This window comes from Branchiostoma lanceolatum, chromosome 10 (genome assembly GCF_035083965.1).
Source record: "Branchiostoma lanceolatum isolate klBraLanc5 chromosome 10, klBraLanc5.hap2, whole genome shotgun sequence".
In the NCBI taxonomy this organism is placed as follows: domain Eukaryota; kingdom Metazoa; phylum Chordata; class Leptocardii; order Amphioxiformes; family Branchiostomatidae; genus Branchiostoma; species Branchiostoma lanceolatum.
This window is the reverse complement of record NC_089731.1, coordinates 10,869,169-10,894,103: the sequence shown is the minus strand read 5'-3', so window position 1 is coordinate 10,894,103 and position 24,935 is coordinate 10,869,169. Positions and strand designations below refer to the sequence as shown.

Here is a 24,935-nt window from a genome sequence, read left to right as displayed (position 1 = left end):
CTGGTTGACCTTATCCCGTCATTCTCTGCGTGAACGCACATGGGCAAGATGGCCGCCTCCTTGAAAAAAAGGTACCTGGGCGCAGATTTTATTCAATAACCTACCTATTTTGAGTACTTGGTGTCAGTATCTTTCGCAGTTTAGTTATTGTGTAGAATGATATGTATTTGAACACTTGAATCGGTTGTTTGTAAGTATATACGCCTTATGATCTGTTGTGTAGTTTGTTGCGGGGAGGGGGGCAGGTTTGGACGTCTGCTACATCATGGAAGCAGGACAACTCGGCCCATTTCCAACTCGGCCCATCGCAAATCTGGTCAACTCGGCCCATTGCGGTAGTCAACTCGGCCCATTGCGGTAGTCAACTCGGCCCTTCGGGGTAGTCAACTCGGCCCAACGCCGTGATCAAGTCGGCCCATAGATTTCCACAAAATAAAACAAAAAAACACCTTCTAAACAACAATCTTTGCTCGGCAGGTATTTAGCGATGAATTCTTCATGCGCTGGCGGGCCTGGTCACGTCGACCCGACTTGGAAATGTGACCCAAGCATAACATACTTTTATTACATGTAGTAACAATGTCTCTTTTTCAGACAACTTCGAACTGTTGACTTACTAGTAATTTGAGTTTTTTGGAGCCCAATACCGCCGGCGCTTGGGCAATCAACGTGATTTTAATAAAGACCGCGTCTTTTTGTCAGACAGCAAAAAAAGAAAACACACGCTGAATTAACTTGAATAAAGATATGTCTGTGAAAATAATTATCGTGTGTTTGTTTGAGTTGGGCCGAGTTGACTAGGGAGATGGGCCGAGTTGACTAGGGAAATGGGCCGAGTTGACTGGGCCGAGTTGGTAATGGGCCGAGTTGTCCGACATTCCTACATCATGCGTGCACGCTGTACGTGCTAAAGTGTAGAGCCCTAAAATGTAGTGGTTTGGCACTCAGTACACTCAACGAGAGAGATGAAGCTACAGAATTATGACATAACATAGCAAAATAGACACACTGTAAAAATGATTTCAAATAAGAGCCTGTATAGCAGTTATGTTAAAATTCTGGTGGTTGGGCCGGGGGATTATGATTTTTATGACGTCAGTGAAAAGCCTCTATTATTATGGTCTATACTATTATGTCCACAGGAAACTCTCGGACCTGAGCGTAGATGACTTCATGGCCCATGGCTTTGATGAGGACTCAGACCCAGAAGAAGATGTTGTCACCAAACAAGATGGAACAAAACAGGGAAAGAAGAAGCAGAAAAAGACTGAAAGGTTTGTTTCATCAATAAGTATAAGGAAAAGAATTCATAAACAAGTACAATACCAGAATATTTGGAAAATGACATTTATTGTTAGCGTTCAGTAGAATCTTCAGCCATGTAGGAATTATGCTGTATGTGGAAAAGGAGCGACTTCTAAACTGGAAGTACATCCTACCTGACCGAAAACTCTACTCTACTCTAAAGCAAAGATACGGACAGTTATCCTCTGCAATCATTCAAAGACGCTGGACAAGCTTAACAATGTAGTATGTCACACACAACCTATATATGCTATATATGTGAATCTCTATCAGTTTTTTATATTTTGTGGGGTACTAACAACCATAGTATGTGTCAAATTGTACCATTTGTCTTTACCTTAGGACCCAGGTTGTGAAGAAAGCGGTATTAAAGTCAGTCCCAGAGGCTGCACCTGACGTGAAGAAGAAAGGTAAAGAAAAACAAAAAATGCAAATGTCCAGGCTTCAAGAAGTGGACCCAGAATTCTATCAGTTCCTGCAGAAAGAGGACAAGAACTTGTTGGAGTTCGAGGATTCTGATGATTCAGCAGAAATTGATGATGATGATGATGAGGAAGACGAGGATGGGGAAGAGGATGAGGATGACAGTGAGGATGACATCTTGAGTGGAGATGAGAGTGAAAGTGAAGATGCTGATGAGAATGAGGAAGAAATTGATCTGGAAGAGTCTGACTCAGATGAAGAAGAAATACATAAACCTGACGGGAGGCTTGAGGTGTGTTTCTATATTGCCAAATATTTCCAACACATTTCTAACCTCCAAACACAGCGAGTTGCTTTGATTAGTATACAGCTTCAACAAAGCACATGTGACTGCCGCTTGCTTTGGCTATCATTGTATTCAAAAGAGAGAGCCGGACCGGGCGTTTGATGTTCAAACAGCTGGTCCCATTCGAAATAACGTCTATGCACTATGGAATCCTATAGTAGCATGAAGTATGGAATCCTGTATCAATCTGAAACAATCTAGGTGTGTTGTTTAAATAATGTTTGTACATTTACTTTAGGTGATGAGTGATGAAGATGAGGACATTGAAGAGGAGGCTGAGGATCAACCAAGGAGACAGAAGGGAAAACTGGTCACCATGGCGATGGTGAAAAAGTGGAGAGAGTCTCTAAGGGTAATGTAGACAATGATAATTTTTTTTAAAAATTAGCTTTAAGTTTTCACCAAGGAGTAGACTGGGGTTGTGCCAATGCAAGGGATTAGGGGAGCTTCTTTCTTTTGGGAGCTACCAAGCTAAGGACACATGGGGGTAGTCAGGCTTCCATACATCTGCAGTCATAAGTCTGACTGACAATGACAATGAGAGGATGAAGAAGACAATGAACATTTTTTTAAAATAAGCTGTAATTTATCACCAAGGAATTGCATACAAGTCACTCACTATAAGTATCCGTTGAAATCATTGTTTGTTGAAGCTAGCTTTTCAGTATGTCTCTTCCATTCTGGATGAGTGTTGATTTTGATCAGATTTGAATACAAAGCTGCTAGCCATTTGTTAGAAACAGACAAACACTCTGTATATAGAATTGCTGATAACTTACCAACATGTATCATGTTAAACCTACAGGACAAGGCTTCCCTACCAACCGTCCATGAGGTGATCAGGGCATTTAAAGCTGCAGTACAACAGACCAGTAGTGAGGAAGGAGAGGAGGATACAAAATACAGGGTAGAGGGGAGTCAGGGTAAATACAGGGGGAACACAGGGGATTGAGCAAAATCATATCCATACCATTCACCTGTAACATCCATATCATTCACCTGTAACATCCATACTATTCACCTGTAACATCCATATCATTCACCTGTAACATCCATACCATTCACCTGTAACATCCATATCATTCACCTGTAACATCCATACCATTCACCTGTAACATCCATATCATTCACCTGTAACATCCATACCATTCACCTGTAACATCCATATCATTCACCTGTAACATCCATACCATTCACCTGTAACATCCATATCATTCACCTGTAACATCCATACCATTCACCTGTAACATCCATATCATTCACCTGTAACATCCATACCATTCACCTGTAACATCCATATCATTCACCTGTAACATCCATACCATTCACCTGTAACATCCATATCATTCACCTGTAACATCCATACCATTCACCTGTAACATCCATACCATTCACCTGCAACAGTTGCTTTTATTTTCACTTTGTTGACTTAGTTCCTTACCTGGTATATGACACTTTGTGTCATCATTGACAGTTGCCTCATGTATATTTTACAGTGTTCAATGCTGTGGTGGGCGTCTGTATAAAAGATGTGGCCCCAGCATTACTACATCTTTTTGGAGTGAAATCCTGGTCCAAAGGAAAGAAGTAAGTAGCACATAGTCTTCACACTCACAGCTGCATATGACCATTTGTTTGTATATGCTGATAGTAGTCTGAGGAAATTGCATATTAGTGAACATAACCGATCATTGGGCAAATGCCTTAATGTAAAAGATTGCATTGTTTGAACCCGAAATGTCCATGGCAGTTCTGTTTTGTAAAACATTTGCATGGTTACTATCTTGTCCCCAGGACAGTGATGCCCTCCTCTCACAAGAAGTGGAACAAAATGAAGCTGGACATTAAGACATATCTGTCTGATGTCATCAAGGTGAGGCCTGACTTTCTTTACTTTTTGCCCAAATGATACCATCTAGTATACATGTAAGTTCTCTGTTGGTCACATTTTTATAAAAGATAGGGTAATGTTGCCATAATAATAGGCCAGTACGTGTAAGTCTAAGGCTTAGGTATCTCCATACCTACCATGTTGCTGTAGTGCTGTTTAGAGCTTTAAAATCTTTTTGAAATGTTCACGAAACATAAAAAAGGAACATGGCATGCTCATGTCCTACTCTTGGAATAAAAAGTGCTTTTTTCAGGTTGTCTTTTTTACTGTCTGAGATGTAAGACATAAATGTTTTTGTTGCAGCTGAGCCAGGTGCTGTCTGAGGCCAGTGTTGTCAGCACTCTCCTCAGACATGTGTTACAGCTGGTACACTACTACATCTGCTTCCCCAAGCTCTGTAGGGTTCTACTCAAGGTATGTTCACTCATCACTCACTCACTCACTCACTCACTCACTCACTCACTCACTCACTCACTCACTCACTCACTCACTCACTCACTCACTCACTCACTCACTCACTCACTCACTCACTCACACTGACAGTTGTTGCTTTACAGAAATTAGTTTTGATTACTTTTTTTGAATCTGAATCTGCAAGCATCTCTAATCCTCACAAGATAGAGAAGAGCAGAAGATAAACCGGATAGTGTGTGTGTGTGATTCAACGAAAAAGACCGTTACCCAATGATTTTGTCCTCAAGTCGAAAGCTTATTGTCATAAGTATGAATCTGTAATTCAGTTTTATATCTTGTGTTTTCCATTAAGATTTCACATTCTATCCTATAAAGTAAAATGTGATTAATGAATGATAGTAGTCTATCCTTGTCAAATTTCATATCATTGAGCTTTTTATTTGTCTGTAAAGTGTTTCTTTACTGACATTTTTTAATATTTCCCCCACCCCAAGCGTTTGATCAGTCTGTGGAGTGAGGGTGAGGAGAGTGTACAAGTCATCGCCTTCTTCTGTGTGTACAGGATCACCAAACTCACTCAGGCCAAGTTTCTGGAGTGGATTCTCAAGGTGGGGAATCATTTGATTGCTAAAAACAGAAACTAACAAGGGTAATGATAATTCTGAGAATGTTTAATTGGCCTCAACGTTCTGAGTTTCTCCCTAACCCAGTAATCAAATACAGAATTGGTAGCCAAATGGCTACTTCAGTGTGCTAAAGGTTAAAGAATTATTCTATGGTTTGTTCTATTTGTTTAGCTGTATGCACAAAGATTGTGCAGCTAAGTGTTATATGTATATTATACCATAACTTGCACTTGAACTTGAACAGGGACATCTCTTGCGTAGTCCTGGTCAAATTTGTAATATGAAGACCATATCACAAGACCATATCACAAGACCATGTCCCTGCATATACATGAATATGAAAAGATATGCACATGAAGTTCAAATGTACATGTATTGATGTAATCTAATCATATTCTATACCTTTTTTTCAGCAAATGTACCTGGCATACGTGAAGAACACCAAGTTCACCTCCCCCAACAGCCTGCCTGGTATCAACTTCATGCAGAGGTCACTGACCGAGCTGTTTGCCCTTGACCTTCATACCACGTACCAACATGGCTTCATCTACATCCGTCAACTGGCCATCCACCTCAGGAATGCCATCATGATGAAGAAAAAGGTATAAAAACTTGCAGAAGTTTAATGTTGATGTTAAGCCAAGGGTGCGGAAATGGTTTGTAGTGACCAAGAGAAATAAATTACTCAAAAGCAAATAAGTAAATGCGTTGTGCGTAATTACGTGTCTGTGTCTACAGCACTTGGGTCAGATAGTTGATGAAAACCGAGTGATTTGGTCGAAAATTCTGGTGAGTGAAATTGGAATTCTGAGTTGGAGAAGAGTTTTCATTATGTACTTTCCCCAATTCAGATGAACTTTCATGCCAAATAAATGCATCCATTTTTGATGGCCTTCTTTCCCCAAAAGTGCCTGAAATGACATTGTTTGATATACACTTCACCATTTGATAAGTATCAAAACAATAACCAAGACTAATGTTCATGTACATGTATGGAGTGTGCTCTTTACGTTTCCTCTCTGATTGTTTGTTGACTAGGAGAATTACCAGTCCGTGTACAACTGGCAGTATGTCCACTGCCTGTACCTGTGGTGCAGAGTGCTCAGTACACTGTACCCCTCCGACATCCTACAGCCACTCATCTACCCACTGGTACAGGTCATCATAGGGACCATCAAGTAGGTCACAGAAGGACTTTAACTGATACTTCAGATTATATAGATTTTTCACACTATCATCAAAGCCACAGTGGTACATTTTCACAGAGGTCATTTTTGTTTGCTTCACATAACTCAACTTCTTTTAAACATAATACACCATTTTTGTACAGTAGGTACAAGTTATATAAGACCAGACTGTAAGGTTTGATCCACTCACACCGGAATGGACCCCTACTCTTTTGAAGAAGTGTGGTGGGTTCTTTAACATGCTTGAGGTGTGGCTCTCCTCAAACATGGGTCATCCGACTCAACATCCTAACCGGGACGATGCTCCTAACCAAAGCTCTAGGCACATATTTTCACCTGAGTCAAGTGAGGAAATAGGTGTCCAGGACACAGCAATGGAGCATGCAGTGCCTTTCCCATTAGGGCTCAATGTTGGGGCCTAATACTAGTATATCATTTCATTTGTAGGCATATTTTTGATACATAGTTTTCAGATGCTACATGTAGTCAAGACCCTTTCACTCCTAGACTTGTAACTGTTGGTTCCATGATTACAGACTAGTCCCTACAGCCAGGTTCTACCCGCTGAGGTTCCACTGTGTGCGAGCGCTGACACTTCTGTCTGACAGCACCAACACCTTCGTCCCTGTTCTACCATTCATACTGCAGGTTAGACACATGGTGTACATGTACACATGGATGTTCAAAGAACTGGTTTTTACATGTATATTGGAGTACAAAAGTCAGGAGAAGCTAGACAAATCAGGAGAAGCTAGACTGATGCACAGTGCAGAAGAAAAGTGGATCCGCAGAAAATAACTTTGCAACAGACCTGAGTCAGCTAATAGGACTAGGGGTGGGTACTGGTCCCGTGTACCGGTACAAAACCGGTATTTTCTTATGGACCGGTCCAAAAAAAACGGTCCAGAAAAAAATCAGTGGACCGGCCTATGGACCGATTGGAAAATTCACAGTACCAGGCTACCAGCAGGCGATCACACATAACCGGTCTAATACAAAATAAGCAGATTTAACGAGTCGTGGTGTCCTTTTTCGAAGACGTTAGCTGTTAATCACACGTAGATGAGTCAACAGACGGCCGGTGCACATTAGTGTGCACCGAGAATAATCACATTATTCTAATATACAATTTGAACATAATTTGTAGGAATCACAGAGACCTTTACTTGTGTCTCGCTCTCCAAAATATGATGTTCTGCGACACAACTTTAATAAGGTACAGGTACAGGTCCGGACCTGGACCTGACCCTCTGGACCTGGTCCTGGACCGGACCTGAATTTTCTGTACCGGTACCCACCCCTAAATAGGACTGTTTAGCCATAGCAGATGCTGTAGGACAATTCTACCATCATGGTCAATATTGACAGACAGAGGTTATATATGGATATTACAATGTATATGTATGAAAATGGTGATTTTTGATGTTATTTCAGACACGTGTAGAAGTGTAGATTAAGTCAGATACCTTTAGTTCTTAGGGTAAAGTTAAAAGTGACAACATTCCTGTACATTTGAGCACTTTCATGATACACAATGTATTACTAGACAGATGACATGTTTCTTTTCCTAGGTGTTTGAGCAAACAGACTTCAACAAGAAGCACAGCAAGACCAGTGTGAAACCCCTGAACTTTGCGGTGATGCTGAAACTGTCCAATGCACAGCTGCAAGAACAAGCCTTTAGGGTACATATAGCTCTATCTGTATATGTATATATTTAAAAGTGTCTCTCTCAATCAACTGTGAGAAATTTCAAAATCGAAATAGACCCAGTCTTGCAGGCCTATCTTAATTCCTCCAAGTAGGCTGTGATGTAGCTTGACTAAATAGTGCTTGTACCAGCGGGGGCCAATTAGTCCCAGGCAGTGAGAGATTGTCTAACACCGGCTAGCTGTGATGTATATTATATAAACAGTGTATTGCACTATATGTGTACATGTAAATCTCTTACACATCTACATGTATACACTTTTTTTTTAATACTTCAAAGTTTACATATTGACATATCTGGCTTCCTCCCCCACTTCCATCATGACATGTTATGTATCTGATTGCTGACTACAGGATGGTGTTATAGACCAGCTGTATGAGCTGCTGATGAGTTACTTCAACACCCAGTCTCACACTGTGGGCTTCCCAGAGCTGGTACTCACATCTATACTACAGGTAAGACTTTACGGACACAATGAGCGTGAAAATTAGCGCTCAATCTCAAACGCGCGATGGCCCAGGGCTGATGTGTGTTTCTCGTACTAATCGTAGTGGCGCGAGTTTTCACAGATGATTTTTAAAGAGAACTTTCAAACAATATTTGATAGGACACCATGGAAGGAAACTGCCCCACAAAAGAGATCTGAAATAGGTTACTAAAAAAGAGTACAAGAGATCTGAGATACTTGTAGAATTTGGGAGAACAATGGTCACTCAAAAGAGAACTCCAGAAGTCTTTCTTGTCCGATCAACACTTCAAAGAGATTTATCGCTCTGGTAGTGATATAGTCTAGCAGCCGGTCTACTCATAGAAATATTGTTTTATGTTTCTGATGCTACTCCTGACAAATGGTAAGTAATAGATACTAGACTACTTTCCAAAGTCTGGCATATTGGTTTAAAACAAGGGTGGGGTAGTAAAACATTTTTATGTAAATTTGACATTGTTATATATATTGTTTTGCTGCCCTGCCCTCATCTGTGCCCAATACACTGAATCTTCAATGTACATAGCATGTATAAAGCAGACAGTACCAACATCTGTTGCCTTTTGACATGTTTTCTAGATGAAGGACTTCATGAAGACGTGTAAAGTGGCCAACTACACTCGTCAGATCAAACAGATCCTGGACAAGGTGCAGGAAACATGCAAGTTCATCACAGACAGGCGGTCTACAGTCAACTTCAGCCTCACAGACAAACAGGCCATTGTAAGAGATGTCCTTTCAAATTTTGTTTATTTTGTTTGTCCGTCACTTTTTTATAAATTGGCAATTGAAGGGATGGTCTTATTTTCCTTTTAAAATGTTGAGTTTCTGTAAAGTTTTTAAAAAGGCTTTCATTGTACTTTCTACAACAACCAAAAAAGGCCACATACATGTCATAGACAATCCATCCGGGCCTTCTCGAGTTATGCTGTTCATCCACACACACACATAACAATATACATTATTTACATAAAAACACTGCCTGAAAACATAACCTCCTTGGTGAAGGTAAAATGTTCTTTTAATGAAAGGTGATTCACAAGCCATATACCCAACACAAGTCAGTGTAAAACACATTCTCTTGGTCCTGACTAAGGGGCCTGAACAATGGAAGGGTAAGTAGGCTTGAATTATGCTAATCTTAGACAAGATGTTTGTAAAGTTTACTAAGATGGTTGCATGTTGGTTGTGTTTGACAGGAGAACTGGGAGCGTCAGACCAAACAGCAGGGGACACCACTCGGCAAGTTCCACGACAACTGGAGGAAACTTAGGGATAGGGAGCTGATGCACGAGATCGCTGGGAAGGACAGGGTAAAAATGACTGAAATTTGCTTTGTTACACATGACTAAAATTTACTTTGTTACATAGCAAAAGTGGATTGAATGTACTTTTTGTCACCATTGTCTTTAACAAAATATTATAGTTACACTATACTACTGTAAATGCTGGCCTTTAAGTTGTGAAGATTTTATTTTGTGGTAGGGAGAAAATGGAGTGTTCACGGTCATTTCAAGTTTTTGCTAAAAACTGCAAATGTTAAACCCCGCAAAAATTTGAACATTTTACAGTACATTGTACCGGTATTTCAAAATTGCCAGTCAGAATACCTACATTGTGTATCTACTAACATTGTACTTCATTGTTTTCAACGAGGTATCATTATGATGACACTACATGTATGCACGACTTCAGACACACTACTAACTTGACACGACTGTACTTTCCCCAGATCTCTGACACCGACCTGCCGACCATCAAGCGCCGGCCTGTTGCTACTGACGAGGACAGAGAAGAGTTCAAGGGGCTGTTCGAGTCCGACAGCGAATCAGATGACGAACAGTTAACCATGCTGGAGAAAAAAACAGCTGGTCGCCAGGGTGATGATGACGATAGTGATGATTCTGATGACATCGATGATGATGATAGTGAAGACATTAATGATGAAGAAGATGATGATGATTCAGAAGTAGAAATGGAGGAATCACCAGTAGGAGGGAAAAGCAATGCAGCATCCAAAGATGGAGGAGAGAAGAAAGATGATAGGAAGGCAGTAAGTGATGTTGTGAAGAAGAGGAGCCAAAAGTACCAGGAGCCTTCATCAGATGAGGAGGGGGGAGAGGACATAGTGGAGGACTTTGAATTCTCCTCTGATGAAGATTAAGAATCCGGGTACTTATTGATACTACATGTTATTGTAGATGGTATCATCACATTTTGTACAATATGTACAGGTAATGCTGTGAAAGTTTTAAAGTCTAGGGAGATCTGTTAACGTAGTACACAAAAGAATGACTTGTGTATCACAACAGTTTTCCTGTTAGAAAATATTATATTTCTAAGAAAGAGACAAACCAGCACAACTCCTTTCAGGTTATAAACTTTATTTTCCTGTTGGAAGATGCTGGAAAAGCATGAACAGACTTTCTCCAGTTACATTGTTACTTTGAAGCATTGTGAAGAACATTCTGATTACCTCTAGATGTGTTCAGTGCTGGGGAGTAGATAGTGTTCATAGAGCTCCTCTCTAAGGTTAGCCTGTATACCACCATTGCTCATTTTGTTGGCCACACTTTCTATTCTTCATTTTTTACATGTAACAACATGTAGTAATCTACAGAGGACAAGAGCTTTACAAATGTAATATCCAGCCTATTTCAAGCAATGTTCGTATTCATATAATAAAATGCTACTAAAGCAAAATATCCTCAAGTCTTTCTTTGTGTACTATAGTATTAAGCTTTAATGCCCTCCCCCTTTACTGCCTGAGTAAGACAACAAAACTAATCTAACTAATTGTCCTTTTTGATCTCGGATGCAGACAGGATCTTTTGTATAGAGAGTGTTGACTGTATCAATGTGTCAAGTTCTATTTCATTTTTGATATAAGTTCTGCACAGTGAAACCAAAGTAAGCTGTGGTGGAGAAGATTAGAAGAACCTCATAGAAAAAGGGAGTTTCAGTTGTATTTAATGTTTTGTGACCACCAATACCATGTGTAAATACAATGAGCAATCTCTTAACATCATGAGTATAGAATCCATCTGCTTCATTGAGAATCAAAATTAGAGAGGAAGTTACAACAAAAAAGTGAAATATAGTATAGATTGCAACACATCTACAAATATAAATCTTCAGCTGAGTAATGGTTCACAACCTACGTGTATTCTTGGCCATGCTCCTCCAATATTTTACTGTAGATGTTTATAAGAATAGTAATTTTAAAGTAAGACAAATTTCTTAACAATTATCAATTGTAACCATATAGCTGTGCATAATTCTACCAACAATAAACATTGAAAAAAATGGTAATGTACAGAGCTTGAAATTCATTTTTGGAAATCGGTGCATCTAATCTAAATATGTAGGCACACAGAAGTTTTGGTGCACAATCTAAGTAATAGTAAATACAACAAAGGTTTTATTATTTTTGTTCTGACACAAATGTCAAGAATAAATGCTGTAAACAAGTGTATCTTTACATATGTAACCTACAAAAATATGCAAATACCAAGTTCAAAATTATGCACCCAGCATTTCGAGCCCTGATGTACTAAGAAAAGCCAGCAAATGGTTGAATTGTGAACATTTACATGAAATAAAAATCAGTTCTGCCTTCTACATGTTATCTTTCTTCTGAAATCCTATTTACCCAACTCGCAACATGAAGAAACTCCTGGAACGCACTACTGTGATACGGTTTTCAACGGCAACTGCTTGTGAGTTATAGATTGTTAAGGGGTTGATAAACTACCAGTAACTATTACTAAGTAAAGCTGTCGGTTTCACTGTATCCTCTGGTACAGGTACAGGTAGGCAAGGTCTTTAGGTGGATTCTCTGACACTGCAACTTTCTCATCATTGTAGATAACCCATCTGTGAACAACAGCAAAACTAAATTAGCTTCATCTTTCCTTTATGATACATGATACATGAACTTACAGTTCTGATTGAAAAAATAGGATATTCCACTTTAATTACATAATAAAAAAAAGTTTGTTGTTCATAGTAGAGACTTGAACAGTAGAAAAACAAAATCAAGTTCCTTTCATTAATGATACATGTACAAGATTAACAGTACTGAATCAACTGATAGAAAAAAGGAGGATATTCTGACTACATCATATGTAAGAGTTTGATGTTGACAGTAGACACTTTGATAAGCCTCACCTTCCATCCTTCAGGATATGGCAGACATAGTGGCCACACATTGTAGACGTCCCCATGTGGCTGATAAAGGCTACAAGTTTGTACTCTACAAAACAAAAATTACTGGTTAGTCAAGACAGAGCGTGATCACATTTTCAATGTAGTCTGAAATCACAACACATACAAGTTTGACACATATGTACCTGCATATGACTTCTATATATGATAGTGACTGCATCATTTGAGTTAAAATTTTGCTCAAATTATGGGAATCATTTGAGTTAAAATTTTGCTCAAATTATGGGAATCATTTGAGTTAAAATTTTGCTCAAATTATGGGACCTAGGAGAGACTTGTAGTGTGTGTAGTCCAGTTGTTAGTGACCTTGCCCATGGACTAAGAAAACAGCTGTGAGTTTGAATCTCGACTTGTCACTCAACAGATATGCATGCTACTGGAAAGGGCCACAGTCCTTATCATGGGACATTATGCCATGGTCAATTGTTCACTGCACTTGTCAAAAAATTTCCCTAGGCCTGAACAATAAACTTTACTTTACACAGTGTCTCTCTTCTCTGTTATGACCAGTGTGTGAGTAGCTGAACTGTTCATTGAGTTCATTTGAGATAATTAACTGGTTGGAGATGACTTTGACTTACTTCCAGTGCCGTCCTGGACCTGTGGAGCTGCCTGTGCGGGGAGACTTTCCTGTTCTGCCGTGTCCATGGGCATTGTGTCCAGCTCATCAGAGTGGCTGAACAACCAGTCTGCAGCTCTCTCCAAATTGTTATCCTAAACAGTAACAAAACTACATCTCAATCTCATCGACAATAAAGGCCATAGCAGCTGCTCCTTTCCACCTTTTGTCATGTACATTCAATCATAATAAGTGTAATGCAGTTGTTGATAAGAAACAGCAACGATGCTACTTTTTCATTTTATTTTATTCACCTAGGGACAATATATTGCCGCTAGGGCAGTTTTCAATGTGCCCTACTACTAGCAATGCCATAAAAGTTTGAAAGTGTCATCAATGAGAAGGAAAAAAACACCTTTCCCTTTATAACTCGTACAGTTAGCTACAATTTACATGTATCCTCAGGGCAACAATTGTTGTAGACATTATCCATATAATGAGATGAGATGATGGTGGCTTACTGTAGCCTTCAGCCCCCGAATAGCCTGTCCCCTGGTGAAGCCCATGGCCTCCAGAATGGTCAAGGCCTCTTCACTCAGGCCTGATGACGACTCCGGAGCCCTGGGACCCCCCGCAGCAGCGCCCTCTGGCTCCGGCCGCTGACCTGCAGGCGCTCTCTGGATTTGCAGTGGTTGAGCAAAGTCTGCATCGGGACAGAAAATGAACCTTATCAGTCTTCTAACATCTTCAAAAAGTGATGCACTATTGATGTGTGTATGGACCAATCTGACCGTCCATCACAATCATCAGTTCAACCAATGAGAGAGTAGCTGCATGTCCGTCAAGTGTTAGCATTTTTATATTTATCTTTTGCATTTCTATGTTTTGTTGGAGGTGGGTGGGGCTATGGGATTGGTCTATTTGGAAACCATGTGATATCAAAAGGCAAAAAAGTCTGGCCACTGATTACACTGTACATGTCACTGACAACAAAATTTCATCCAGTTGATAGAGTAACAGTGACATTTGGAGTACAAGTTTATTGTTAACAATAATCTTTATCTTCACCAGAACTTGACAAATAACTTAAGAAGTACATGTAAATGTCCCCACAGACCAGGATCGTCCATGTGCTGCATGATCCAGTCCATGGCTGCCTCGGCCCCACAGTTGGAGGTGTAGTACACCGCCTTCCTGCATGCCTCTGTAGGGAACCCCATCTCCGACAGCTGGATCACTGTTCCCTCATCAATCTCTGGCTCCGCTTCTGAACAAAACAGGGCAGGAGACATGTAAATTACGATGTGTAGATGAACTTATGTCAAAAATCTACTAGTAGTACATTGACTTTTTCCCCCTATCATCATGCACAAGCTTCATAAAACTCTAGATTATCATTGATATCTAAGAATCACAGTCTAGTACATTGTGTAATAGCATGTGGCAGGTTGCTGTCTCAAAAATGAAAACTTCTTCAAAACTACTGAAGGAACTATTAGTAAACATGGCTGGTTTTGCAAAGAATACACCAATGGTTTTTACTGTTACACAATTAGGTCAATTTGGTAATGCTACAACAATGGGCAGTTATCATAAGGAAATGTTGGCATCCCCCCGAGCCTTACTTTGTCCTGTAGCAGCAGCAGCAGTGGCCCCAGCACCAGCTCCTGTATATGTAAATAAGCATGCAGCATGGCAACTTAAAGTACAGCACTGCAACAATAGCTGATACACATGACTATGCAAATGAATCCTGTATATGTAGATAATCCTGTATATGTAAATAGGCATGCAGCATGGCAACTTAAAGTTCAGCACTGCAACAATAGCTGATATACCTTAACATGTAAATGAATTCTGTATTATGTAAATACGCATTCATGATCAGCAGAGCAACATAAAGTACAGCACTGCAACTATAGCTGGTACACATGAAATTGCAGTACTATATGTTTGCTTCTGAGCCTTATAGCTACACATAAAAATGCTTGAAAACAAAAAGCAATAAAATGCATTCAAGCATGCTACATTAGATAAGTGGTATTCAAATGCAACAGCTCTAAATCATTGAGCAGGGTTGGAAGTATGTGCAGGTTTATAGGCATGCTGCAAGACACTGGCAAGATTACAAAAAATGAGAAAGATGGCACAAAACTGTGGAGCAATATATGATAACTTAAAGCTATTAGCCTTGGGAAATGTCTTCCTAAAGTTCTATATGCATGGCCAGTAAAGACACATAAAACAGCTCATAAAAGTGTGACCTGTTTTCAGTGTTTATGCAAAAGAACAGGTTTGTATGAGTCATACCAGCAGGCTCTTCCATTGGTGGTTCTTCCCCCTCTGGAAGCTCTTCCTCCCCCTGCTGTATCCCCTTCCCTCTCAAGTGTTCCAAGTCGAGTTCATCAGGGATGCTCATGGACACATCTAGTACACAAACAGTGAAATATATACCATGTCATGAACTTGAAAATTTCCTATCACTAAGAAATATCATATACAGGCAGTTTGTAATTATAACATGTAGGAAGTAAAAGAGTTCTACCTAAAATGTGGATAAGAATGATACTGAAGATATGCTGGGTATAGATCTATAGACATACAAAATGTACATTTGTAAGCTAAACCTGACAACACTTTGGGTTCTTTATCTGATTGTAATTGCTTAAAAAGTGCACTTACCTAACTTCTTGGGCACCCAGTCTTCACCTATTGTGAACTTCTTCAGATGTACCATTAAATAGTTGGGGAAGGTAGCAAATCTTGTTGTCCTGAAAATACACAGCGTGAGGAAAGAAGAAAGTTAGAATTGAATATACTCATTGACTTGAATTGCTTGACCTCAATATATACTTGAATATACTTATAGTATAGACCAATAAACATAAATCATGATCAAATCTTTTGACAGAAAGGCAATTTGTATTTCACCACGCACATCTACATGTAAGTGAGCAAATGCCTCCGGCAGATGCAAAACATAGGGACATAATCATAATGTATGGAATACAACTTACAATAGACTAAAATGCAACGACTTTGAATTTGCAGTACCATACATGTAGCTATTACAAGAGCCACTTGTAAAACAGGACAGAAAGACAAGTGTGAGAAGCTGCATGGATACAGTTGACAGTTGAAAGTGTTGGAGGTTAGAAGTTAGCCTGGATCAGGCCTTACTTGTTGGCCACAGATCTGGCCTGTAGAGCACTACTGTAGAAGTCCTGGATAGACTCAGGCTCCGCCCAGCTGTCCAAACATGTCTGCAGGGACAGCTTAGCTCTCACCAAATCCTTAGGGTCCCTGGGACCAAAAAGAACAAAAGTTATCATGCAATGTATAAAAGATTTGTATTACATTACTGAAATGCAATCTCAAACCATTTCATTAGATGTCTGGTGAGGATTACACTTGGACCAATAAAAATGTGACAAAGATGCAGATATTTAACACAAATGGTACAAAATATAAGCAGAGATACTTACATTTTCTCCCCTTTGCTTTCCTTTTCTCGCTTCCTTGTTTCATACACAACAAGCTCCTCTGAAAAAGACAGAATCATACTTAACAACAGACAAAGAAGATGTCACCATTTCTCCATTATACACAACAAAAGATTAAACAGGACTGTATAACTACATGTATAAGCCAAATTTTAATCTTGCAACGTCTTTTTTCTGCTATGTTGTTCAATACTGTGCCTCCAACCTACCTCTGTTATCTGCCAACTCCACAGGAACAGGTAGGGACAGAAGGTAGTCTGACCGCTGTTTGTACCTAACCTTGCCTGACTGGACGCACTGGATACGTTCTTCTGCCTGTAAGTTGTGTAACAAAACCACAAACTTAACTGTGATGCTTGCAGTGTCCACAGACTTTGTGGAAGAGTGCATGCAGTTCTAAGTGAGTTAAAATTGTTTTGAAAATTCAACATCCAATTATGTGTGGTTAACAACGAGCCCATTTCTGACCACAACTGCAATTCAATTAGGCAACATAAAATGCAAATGCCATGGCATAGTTTTGTAATGTTAATTGGTATTACGAGTGTTTTTTGGCCTTGGATTTGATAATCCAACTACTGCTACACTACACAGAAAGAAAGGCAGGTCTACATGTACATTGTAGTGAAACTCATCATGACGAAAATCCCAAACAGGACAGGAAAAGAAGTAAGGAAAAGTCCTTTGAAACAAATAGTAGAAGAAAGGGAACTTACCATGTACTTTAACGATACAGTTGGGTTGAATGTGCCTCTTGAATGTCTCTAAGGAGTGAAAGGCATAAGTAGAATCATTATGGTAAACATTGACGTACAGAATTGTGAAAGACAAAGCTGGCTGAATAAATCTGACAATACATCCTCATTCTAAGTTACAGATGTGACGCTGTAGAATATAAATAGATAAATATAACTGGCTTACGTCGATGATATTGATGAGATGAAGGAAGAACTCCTGTGCGTCCTGTTGTCTGTTTGTAGAGAACTCAGTGTGGCCCTTCCCTATCAATGTCTTAAACATTCGAGGGGTGATCCCATTCTGAAGTATAAGATAGGACAAGTGTTAGTTACTCATTTAGGATGTCCGAATTAGATGCTACTTTTAGTCTGTTTACACAACAATACCTGTTCAACAATTTCTAACTTAACATCAATATAACCCTTTGCATTTCTAATTACGCAGTCTATTCACTTTGTTTTTCTTCATTTGGATGAATCATTGCTTAAGATTGGAAATTCTTTTTTGAAACAGTGTCTTTCTTTTGAGTATTCACTGTATTGTTACATTGGTCTGAGAAACAACAAAGCTGGGAAAGAGAGCTGTTGCAGCACCTGGACTTTCTTTGCAGGTGGTGCAGCTGCAGCTGCCGCCATCTCCTCTTCAGGTGGGTTGGAGAAGGTACCCGATAACAAACCGTACCCAACCTTTGCCCTGCAAAAGAAACATGCTGGTTATATCCTTAAAATGTATTTTAAAACTCTGGACCAATATCTTTTTAAGCTATATGCTATATTCAGCAACATTTGCAACCTACAGTATGCTTTATATCTATCTTCTGCACTTAAAAGCTATTTTACAACTTGTGGTTCAATACCAGTATTTTGTACAAGACTGTGTAGTACTGTAAATTCAATCAATATTGTGGTTGGTAATCTTAGTAGTTGTGGGAAAAGGGAGTAGTTCACTGCATTCAATCTTAACGGTGGAAACAAACTGTCTCCAATATTAGTGATCAAATATTTGCAATAAGGAAATTTTAGCGGTTGACTAGTGACCTTTAAATTAGCTAAAATTAAGTTACAGTTAAATCAAGAATTACAGTATGACATGTATCATTACTCACATTTGGGTAGTAAAGTCATTGGGGGCCTCTTCTGGTGCTCTGTTTAAGATTAAATCGTAGTCTTCGAAAAATCTGGAAAAAAAAGGAATACAAAAAAGTGTGAAATAGATTTATCACCCATAATTCTATAAAAAATCTTGTAACAACACACACATATGTACAATGTATTCCTACAAACTCCTAGAAATAATTGACAAGTAAAAGGTTACTCTGTATGGAGTTGGATTTTCTGTACCACTATCTTCTACATGTTGGTACGTTAATGAAGGTACATGTAGATAGTGCATGCTATCTGAAATGTCTGACCATTCCAGTTGCTTTGGAGAGTAACTTTTATACTGACTACATTATACAAAATTCTACCATCAAATTTCTATATGGCTAATAAAACAAAACTTCAGCAATAATAAATACAATATTGTTTGTTTACAGACTTCCCAGCAATAGAAACCCCAGGATTGTTTCCTAACCTTTTGCGGAAGTCTGGTAGTGTGAAGATGACCTGCATGACGGAGTTGAGATAACAGCTGTTTCCCATGTTCTTCATCCCGGTGTACCCGGGACCGTACATGGGCTTCAACTGTTTGTCCGACTCCTGGATGGTCGCCCATTCCCCAACCCTCTGGTTAATGTCGATTTCAAGCTCCGTCATTGTCTTGTCAGTCTTGATGGTGTTGTTGTTGTTGTTTGGTGAAAAGAATAGACAGAAAAACACTAAGTTCAGAGCCAGATATTTCACTTTTGCTGAACATACAGATAAACATTAAGATGGAAACTGGCTGTGATGATTCAATAAACATCATTAAGCTGTACAAACAGCACTACTGTGTCACAAATTAAAAACTATTTATAAAAAGAATACTTCATGACATAGTGCGGATTCTGCCTGTTGTCAACTAATGCTATAGGAAACAAAGTGCTCGTCATAAGTTGTAAAATATGGTCAGGGGAAGCTAGGATAGATTATTAGAAATAATGACATTTATTAATCCAATAGCCCACCCACCTTCTCCATACTCATCATGTTGATGCCAAAGTGTTGCAGGTGTCTGGCCAGGTGAGGATCTTCCACCATCTCATCCTCGTCGTAAGAGTAAACATCTGAGAGGAACAGCATAAAGGTCAGGCAAGAGCACCACCTACCAGCTCCTACTGGAACTACATGACAATGATGACATCCCCCTTATCACCCCACAGTCTGTATTTTCAGTTTGCCATTTATAAAGTATTAAAAAAAAAACATATTTGTGAACAGTGCTCTTACCTGCTCCAGTAGGGGTGATGGTCCCGAGCTTGACAGCCAGAGGGAAGCCTGTCTCTCTGAACTGTTCCACGGCATGGTTGTTCCCTCCGGACCCATCGAAGTACCTCCGCCCGCAGGCAATGCTTCCATCCGTCAGGTTCATCCACAGGTTTTCTACAAGGTCACATCTGGAGCACTTCCAACCTCTGTTAGAACAGAAGTCGTTGTCAGAAAGACAGAAAATTTATTCATCAGTTATAAGTTCAAACTGGAGGGTTTTAATAGATTGCACATGTCACATTGGCAATTGCATGTGCAACAAATTAAAAAGTGATCCTGGCACACTATATATAAATCATAAGGTTATACATAAATTTGCATAACTTACTTGGGAGGCACCTTGACTCCATTATCCAGCTGCTCCAACTTATCTGCATGTCTAAAAGGGACACAATTTAAAACAAACTCAATGAAAGGAGATTACATTTGTATGTTCAGAAGTTATTGGCCATTGTTGATCCTGAAGAAGGCAATAGTGTTCATTGAAAACTTGATCTTTGTATACCTTAGTGTTGGAAGAAAGTTTAGTATTGTACTATTTCAATCAGAAGAATATAGCCAAAGGAACCTAAAACATGTTATTACTACCACAAAGATAAAAATGTGGCACTGGTACAGGTACATGTCCGGACCTCTACCTTAACCTCTGTACCGGCATCTGTACCTGTTGTTACATTTTGGTACACATGCCTATAGTCTACGGTAGACTATGACTACTAACTACTTATTTCTTATGACACCATGAAACACATATCACCCTCGACTGGGACTTACTTGCTAACTTGTCTAACTTCTCCATCCCAGGCCTCCACTGCAGACTGCTTGTCAGCACCTGAAGACTTCAGGATACCTTCTATCGCCAACTGGATCTGTCAAGGAATGCAAACAAAAACACCTGTAAGAAAAACACTGCTACTTCTGCATTGGTGAAGGGCCAAGAAGATCATGTCTTCTTCAACAGCTGTTGGTTGGATGGTTAGTTTATGTAGTAGATAATTCAAACTTACATAATATGGTTTTCTGCAGCGTATATGGCTTGCATCTAGAAACTTTGAGATTCCTTACAAATTGCAGTTTCCAGTACATAAGTATTGTCTGCAGAAACCAAGGCATGACTATGACTGATAGTACAGATCTTATTTTTGCTAGTATTACAGATTTAAAGACCCAAGGATTTCAATGTCTTAAAATTTGAATAATGAATAATTTTACAGCAAACTGTGACCAAAATGTGTACAGATGCATGTCTAACATGGACTGGACAGACTTCTTTATTAGTGATGCTCACCTGAACGGGTGTGTCCTCTATACTTGGGTAGGGGAAGGACTCATATCCAGGCATCACCACGATGGAAATCTCCTCCTGGATCTCATAGCGACCTTCTTCACTCACATCAAAACCTCCTTCAACACCTACAGGTAGACGATAAAGATAACCATAAAAATCTATCAGAGAAAACAATACCATTGCATGTTTAGAATCACAGTTTATATAAAAATTTCTCTTACTTTCAGACTTAAAGTATTGACATGCTAAGGCTGAAATTTTTGAAACCATATTCTTTTCCCAATTTACACATTCTATAACCAATCTATTGAATCATCTGCATGTCACCCCTACATGTATATTGCAATATGGATACTTGTATGACTCAAATCGTACCAATGGCCAGCCTTGTTGGTTTCTTGGCTGGAGGGTCCTCAGCTTCCCCACCTCCTGCTGCACCTGAGATCTATAGGAAAGGAACAACACTGGCTGTCACCTGGTAAGGACAAGATTCAATTCTCAAGCTAAAGTCTTAACAATGGAAATGTATAACTGTCTTTGATTACAGAAAGCTATTCTACCACTATGTCATATTCTTTAAGGACTGATTCAAACATGTACCTCTATTTTGGTCCTCTTCAGGTGCAGGTAGATGGGGTTCTCTGGGAACTTCTCGTAGAATTTTTGGACATGCAGATGGCACAGGCCCATGTACGACTTCAGACACACAAACAGGCCACCCTCCGACTCCTGAAAAAAAAAAAAATAATAATAAGTGCACAAAAAGGTAAAAGCTGATCGTGTGATGGCTATATTTACTTCTTTGTAAAATCAAAATAGGTCAATACAAAAAAGGAGCAGTTGGTTTACCATGTGAAAGCTAACACTTGCTTATAATACTCTTCATACAATGTGCTATCCTAGGTGTTTTATCAACCTTCTTCCTGCTGCCTAACCCTGTAACCAGTAGAGAATTGGTGGCCAAATGGCTACTTCACGGTGCCAAAAACGTAGCTGAAACATCTCCAACGAAATCTAGGCATTTTTATATGTGTGTCATATTTCAACAAACTTGACACTGACATTGAACTAGTCAGTCAAAGTCACAAGTCAGTAAGCATGGCCCTATTTGGCACTCATCAGCTGAAAAGATGACCATGACATTGGCCAGTTTAAAATGATCCCCAGACACAGACACATGACATCCCAGACGGAGGAAGTGGGTCAACTTGTAACCTATCTCATACAGAGTCATCTCCCTGACAGGACCATGCAGCGTCGCTAGGCAACCATGCCATGTTGCCTGGCAACACAAGCCTAGTTACTCTAATCTGCTTTGGCCTTGCCATAAATAGATATAGCCTCTAAATTTCATCACTCCAAAAATATCTTGGCAGGGACATTATGACATATGTTATAAGTGTGTGTGATTTATAAATGGAACACTGCTTCACACTCAAGGCCGATAATCTGACAAAAAGTTTCCTTCATTACAAATCAGTGTCCTTGTGTGGGAGTCCAAGTATAGAATGGTTTGGAATAGGAATGTCCTCACATGTGGCGTACTTATGCTTGGAATGGAACCTTTAAGCCTCATGCCAAACAATTCACATCTTTCAAAGGTTAGACGTTCAGGCTGGAAAATCTAAGTGATCAAACATGCTTAGTTTTGTACTGGTGTAACAAGAAGGGCTAGATAAAATATTCATTACAGCTACACAAATTTCTGTATAGACAATGCTTATGTTTATAAGCATTTTGAATGAGTAAATTGGGATAATAAAAACAGCAGGGACCTGATGGTAAAACAAGAATAATACTGATCCTGCAACAAAACATGCCAAGCAGGTGGGACTTTTCTTGCCGCCAAAAGATTCCATTGTAACAAGAGCCTGAGCCACATAGTTCCTTCAGGACACCGCTTAGTGTATGCTTGCTTTTTGTAGGTCTGCCAAAACGCCACAAGTATGTAGCACTAGCTGAGTTGCATCTATACAAACAAAGCCCAGGAGGGAGATACAGAGGTCATCTGCTGATCAAAGTGTCCTGGCACACATGCAACACTGGGAAATAAAACTGATTCAGAGGACATTTCCATGCATTGGCCATTTCTCACATAATCTCTTCTTTCAGTGATAATGATAGTTCAGATTGTAAAGACAACCCATTACTGTACGTCTGTTGAATCATTTCAAATGTCAGTTCACTTCTCCCAGATCAAAACATTTCTTTGTGACACCGAATTCTTGTTAATTTCCATCTATATCTGTATAGATAAAGTATTCCGGTGGAGACAAGGCGATTACAATCGTTTACATCTCTTGTTGAACCAGACAACCAATATGGCATTTTGCACGGTCCCTCTAGACGGGAGTCAGCCATATTGGGCATGGTGTTATCCACACATGGAGCTATTTATATCTCCCATTCAGACGCATATCTGCAGGACTACTGTATCACCCTCCCACTTCCCCATTCCTCTGATTCCTAATGTCACACTGGGAATGCCTAAAGGCTGGATCATCTGGCATCTGTGTAAGAGATCGAGTGGCCACACCTACAAACATGAACACATGGACTAATAAATTAGTCTGCCTATTACTGACAGATATATCAGTAAAAATATTTAATGTCACTACAACGTAACATTTACTAACTTGTTGCAGGGAATACAGGCCAAAGCATCATTACCTACATGTAGCATATATATCTTAATTTATTCTATTTATCTATTTATTGAATTTTCAGACAGCTGGGTATTTTTTGTTAGCTGTATAACAAGTATATAAATAATGCTGAATTAGTGATCTTATCAGCAATCAAACATCAGACAAAAAAGGGTAAAAAGACTGAAAATTGTAATATTTTATCCTATATCTTGGACTGAAAAGTACATTTCCTCTTTTCTCCTGTTCCTTTTCAGCAAATGCAGTGATTGAGTGATTGTTTAATTTCTTTTAGTTTGTGGCTAAGGGCAAAAACATATCACTATTATTCAAACATAATTTATATGCATTTGATATATCTTCTTCCTTATTCTCACTACATACAACTGAAAACTTATCATACATGTTTAACATGTTTTCTAAGAATGTAATTTCTAAATTACATTTTGGCCACGCTGGATGGTAATACAGACACATCGCACCTTTATTTTGAGCTGGATTCAGTAGAGAATACAAATTATGTTCATAAACAATAAAACCCTCGACAGTTATTCGTTATTTCAAGGATGGTGAGTTCCATTGTTCTTATGACAGTTGTGCATATCAGATCATACAGGCCTAGGATGTCATGCATTTCGCACTCTGCTAGCATTTAGAGCAGTAGTGTCTTTTTATTTGATTTTAGTCTGATTAGGTTTATATTATAACCACATCACATGCATCTGTTAAATTCTGCAGTCTCATGTAGTCCCTCCCAGTCAACTGCAAATCATGCCATGCTCAGAATACCACCAACAAAGTCGGCGCAGATCCAACCCGATAATTCGAGATAGAAAGTTACGAGAAAGATGGAATTAGGTTCAAATGGAAGAAGAGACTTTGCCTTACCGGTGTGTCGTAGCAGTATATGCATTCATCCTTGTATATCTTCTCCCCACCCCGGGGAACTTTGACGCAAGGGAGATAGCCGTACAGAGTTTCTAACGCCGACATCTTGGATTTGATACCTCAACCGCATCAAAATCACCAAATATAGTGAGATATCTGACTCATACGACCATAAATGTCAACTTGATCGAATCATTTTCTAAAATACAAAATGAGATTAGGAAAAATTATTATGATGCAGATTGATTGTTATTTTCGAAGGCAATTTCTTCCATTTGATCACTATTTT

The 24,935-nt window shown here is 39.3% G+C and overlaps 2 protein-coding genes across 3 annotated transcripts; one reads left to right on the top strand and one right to left on the bottom strand.

Moving 5' to 3' along the window:
* Window positions 1-3: 3 nt before the first annotated feature.
* Window positions 4-12,009, top strand: LOC136443746 (nucleolar complex protein 2 homolog). Its single transcript, XM_066441105.1, has 17 exons — window positions 4-71; window positions 1,143-1,274; window positions 1,648-2,020; window positions 2,313-2,426; window positions 2,880-2,997; window positions 3,571-3,661; window positions 3,869-3,947; window positions 4,269-4,379; window positions 4,874-4,987; window positions 5,419-5,607; window positions 6,044-6,183; window positions 6,729-6,840; window positions 7,764-7,877; window positions 8,257-8,358; window positions 8,970-9,113; window positions 9,590-9,703; window positions 10,123-12,009. Exons 1-17 carry the CDS (start codon window positions 40-42, stop codon window positions 10,552-10,554), a joined length of 2,511 nt encoding a protein of 836 aa, XP_066297202.1. The 5' UTR covers window positions 4-39; the 3' UTR covers window positions 10,555-12,009.
* LOC136443745 (ubiquitin carboxyl-terminal hydrolase 5-like) lies at window positions 10,755-24,935 on the bottom strand. 2 transcript variants are annotated; one of them, XM_066441103.1, is made up of 24 exons: window positions 24,647-24,935; window positions 21,714-21,842; window positions 21,489-21,558; window positions 21,114-21,238; window positions 20,600-20,694; window positions 20,154-20,204; window positions 19,787-19,971; window positions 19,529-19,623; window positions 18,993-19,186; window positions 18,523-18,594; window positions 18,011-18,110; window positions 17,601-17,717; window positions 17,396-17,443; window positions 16,889-16,994; window positions 16,662-16,719; window positions 16,357-16,479; window positions 15,859-15,947; window positions 15,487-15,603; window positions 14,802-14,843; window positions 14,294-14,443; window positions 13,698-13,879; window positions 13,199-13,331; window positions 12,561-12,645; window positions 10,755-12,266 (listed from the first exon to the last, which is right to left on the bottom strand). In XM_066441103.1, the coding sequence occupies exons 1-24, from the start codon at window positions 24,749-24,751 to the stop codon at window positions 12,176-12,178; spliced, it is 2,562 nt and encodes an 853-aa protein (XP_066297200.1). In that variant the 5' UTR covers window positions 24,752-24,935; the 3' UTR covers window positions 10,755-12,175. The 2 variants fall into 2 exon arrangements, with proteins under 2 accessions (XP_066297200.1, XP_066297201.1); XM_066441104.1 differs by lacking the exon at window positions 14,802-14,843.

What these genes read in the sequence shown, in the direction of transcription:
- LOC136443746 (XM_066441105.1), top strand. Translation starts at nt 40, where the DNA reads ATGGGCAAGATGGCCGCCTCCTTGAAAAAAAG. An exon ending in CAGGGTAGAGGGGAGTCAGG is followed by an intron (nt 2,998 to 3,570) that starts GTAAATACAGGG and finishes TATATTTTACAG; the next exon opens with TGTTCAATGCTGTGGTGGGC. An exon ending in GTCATCATAGGGACCATCAA is followed by an intron (nt 6,184 to 6,728) that starts GTAGGTCACAGA and finishes CCATGATTACAG; the next exon opens with ACTAGTCCCTACAGCCAGGT.
- LOC136443745 (XM_066441103.1), bottom strand. Translation starts at nt 24,751, where the DNA reads ATGTCGGCGTTAGAAACTCTGTACGGCTATCTCCCTTGCGTCAAAGTT. An exon ending in CACCTGCAAAGAAAGTCCAG is followed by an intron (nt 17,718 to 18,010) that starts GTGCTGCAACAG and finishes CTTATACTTCAG; the next exon opens with AATGGGATCACCCCTCGAAT. An exon ending in TTCGGGGGCTGAAGGCTACA is followed by an intron (nt 13,332 to 13,697) that starts GTAAGCCACCAT and finishes GTTACTGTTTAG; the next exon opens with GATAACAATTTGGAGAGAGC.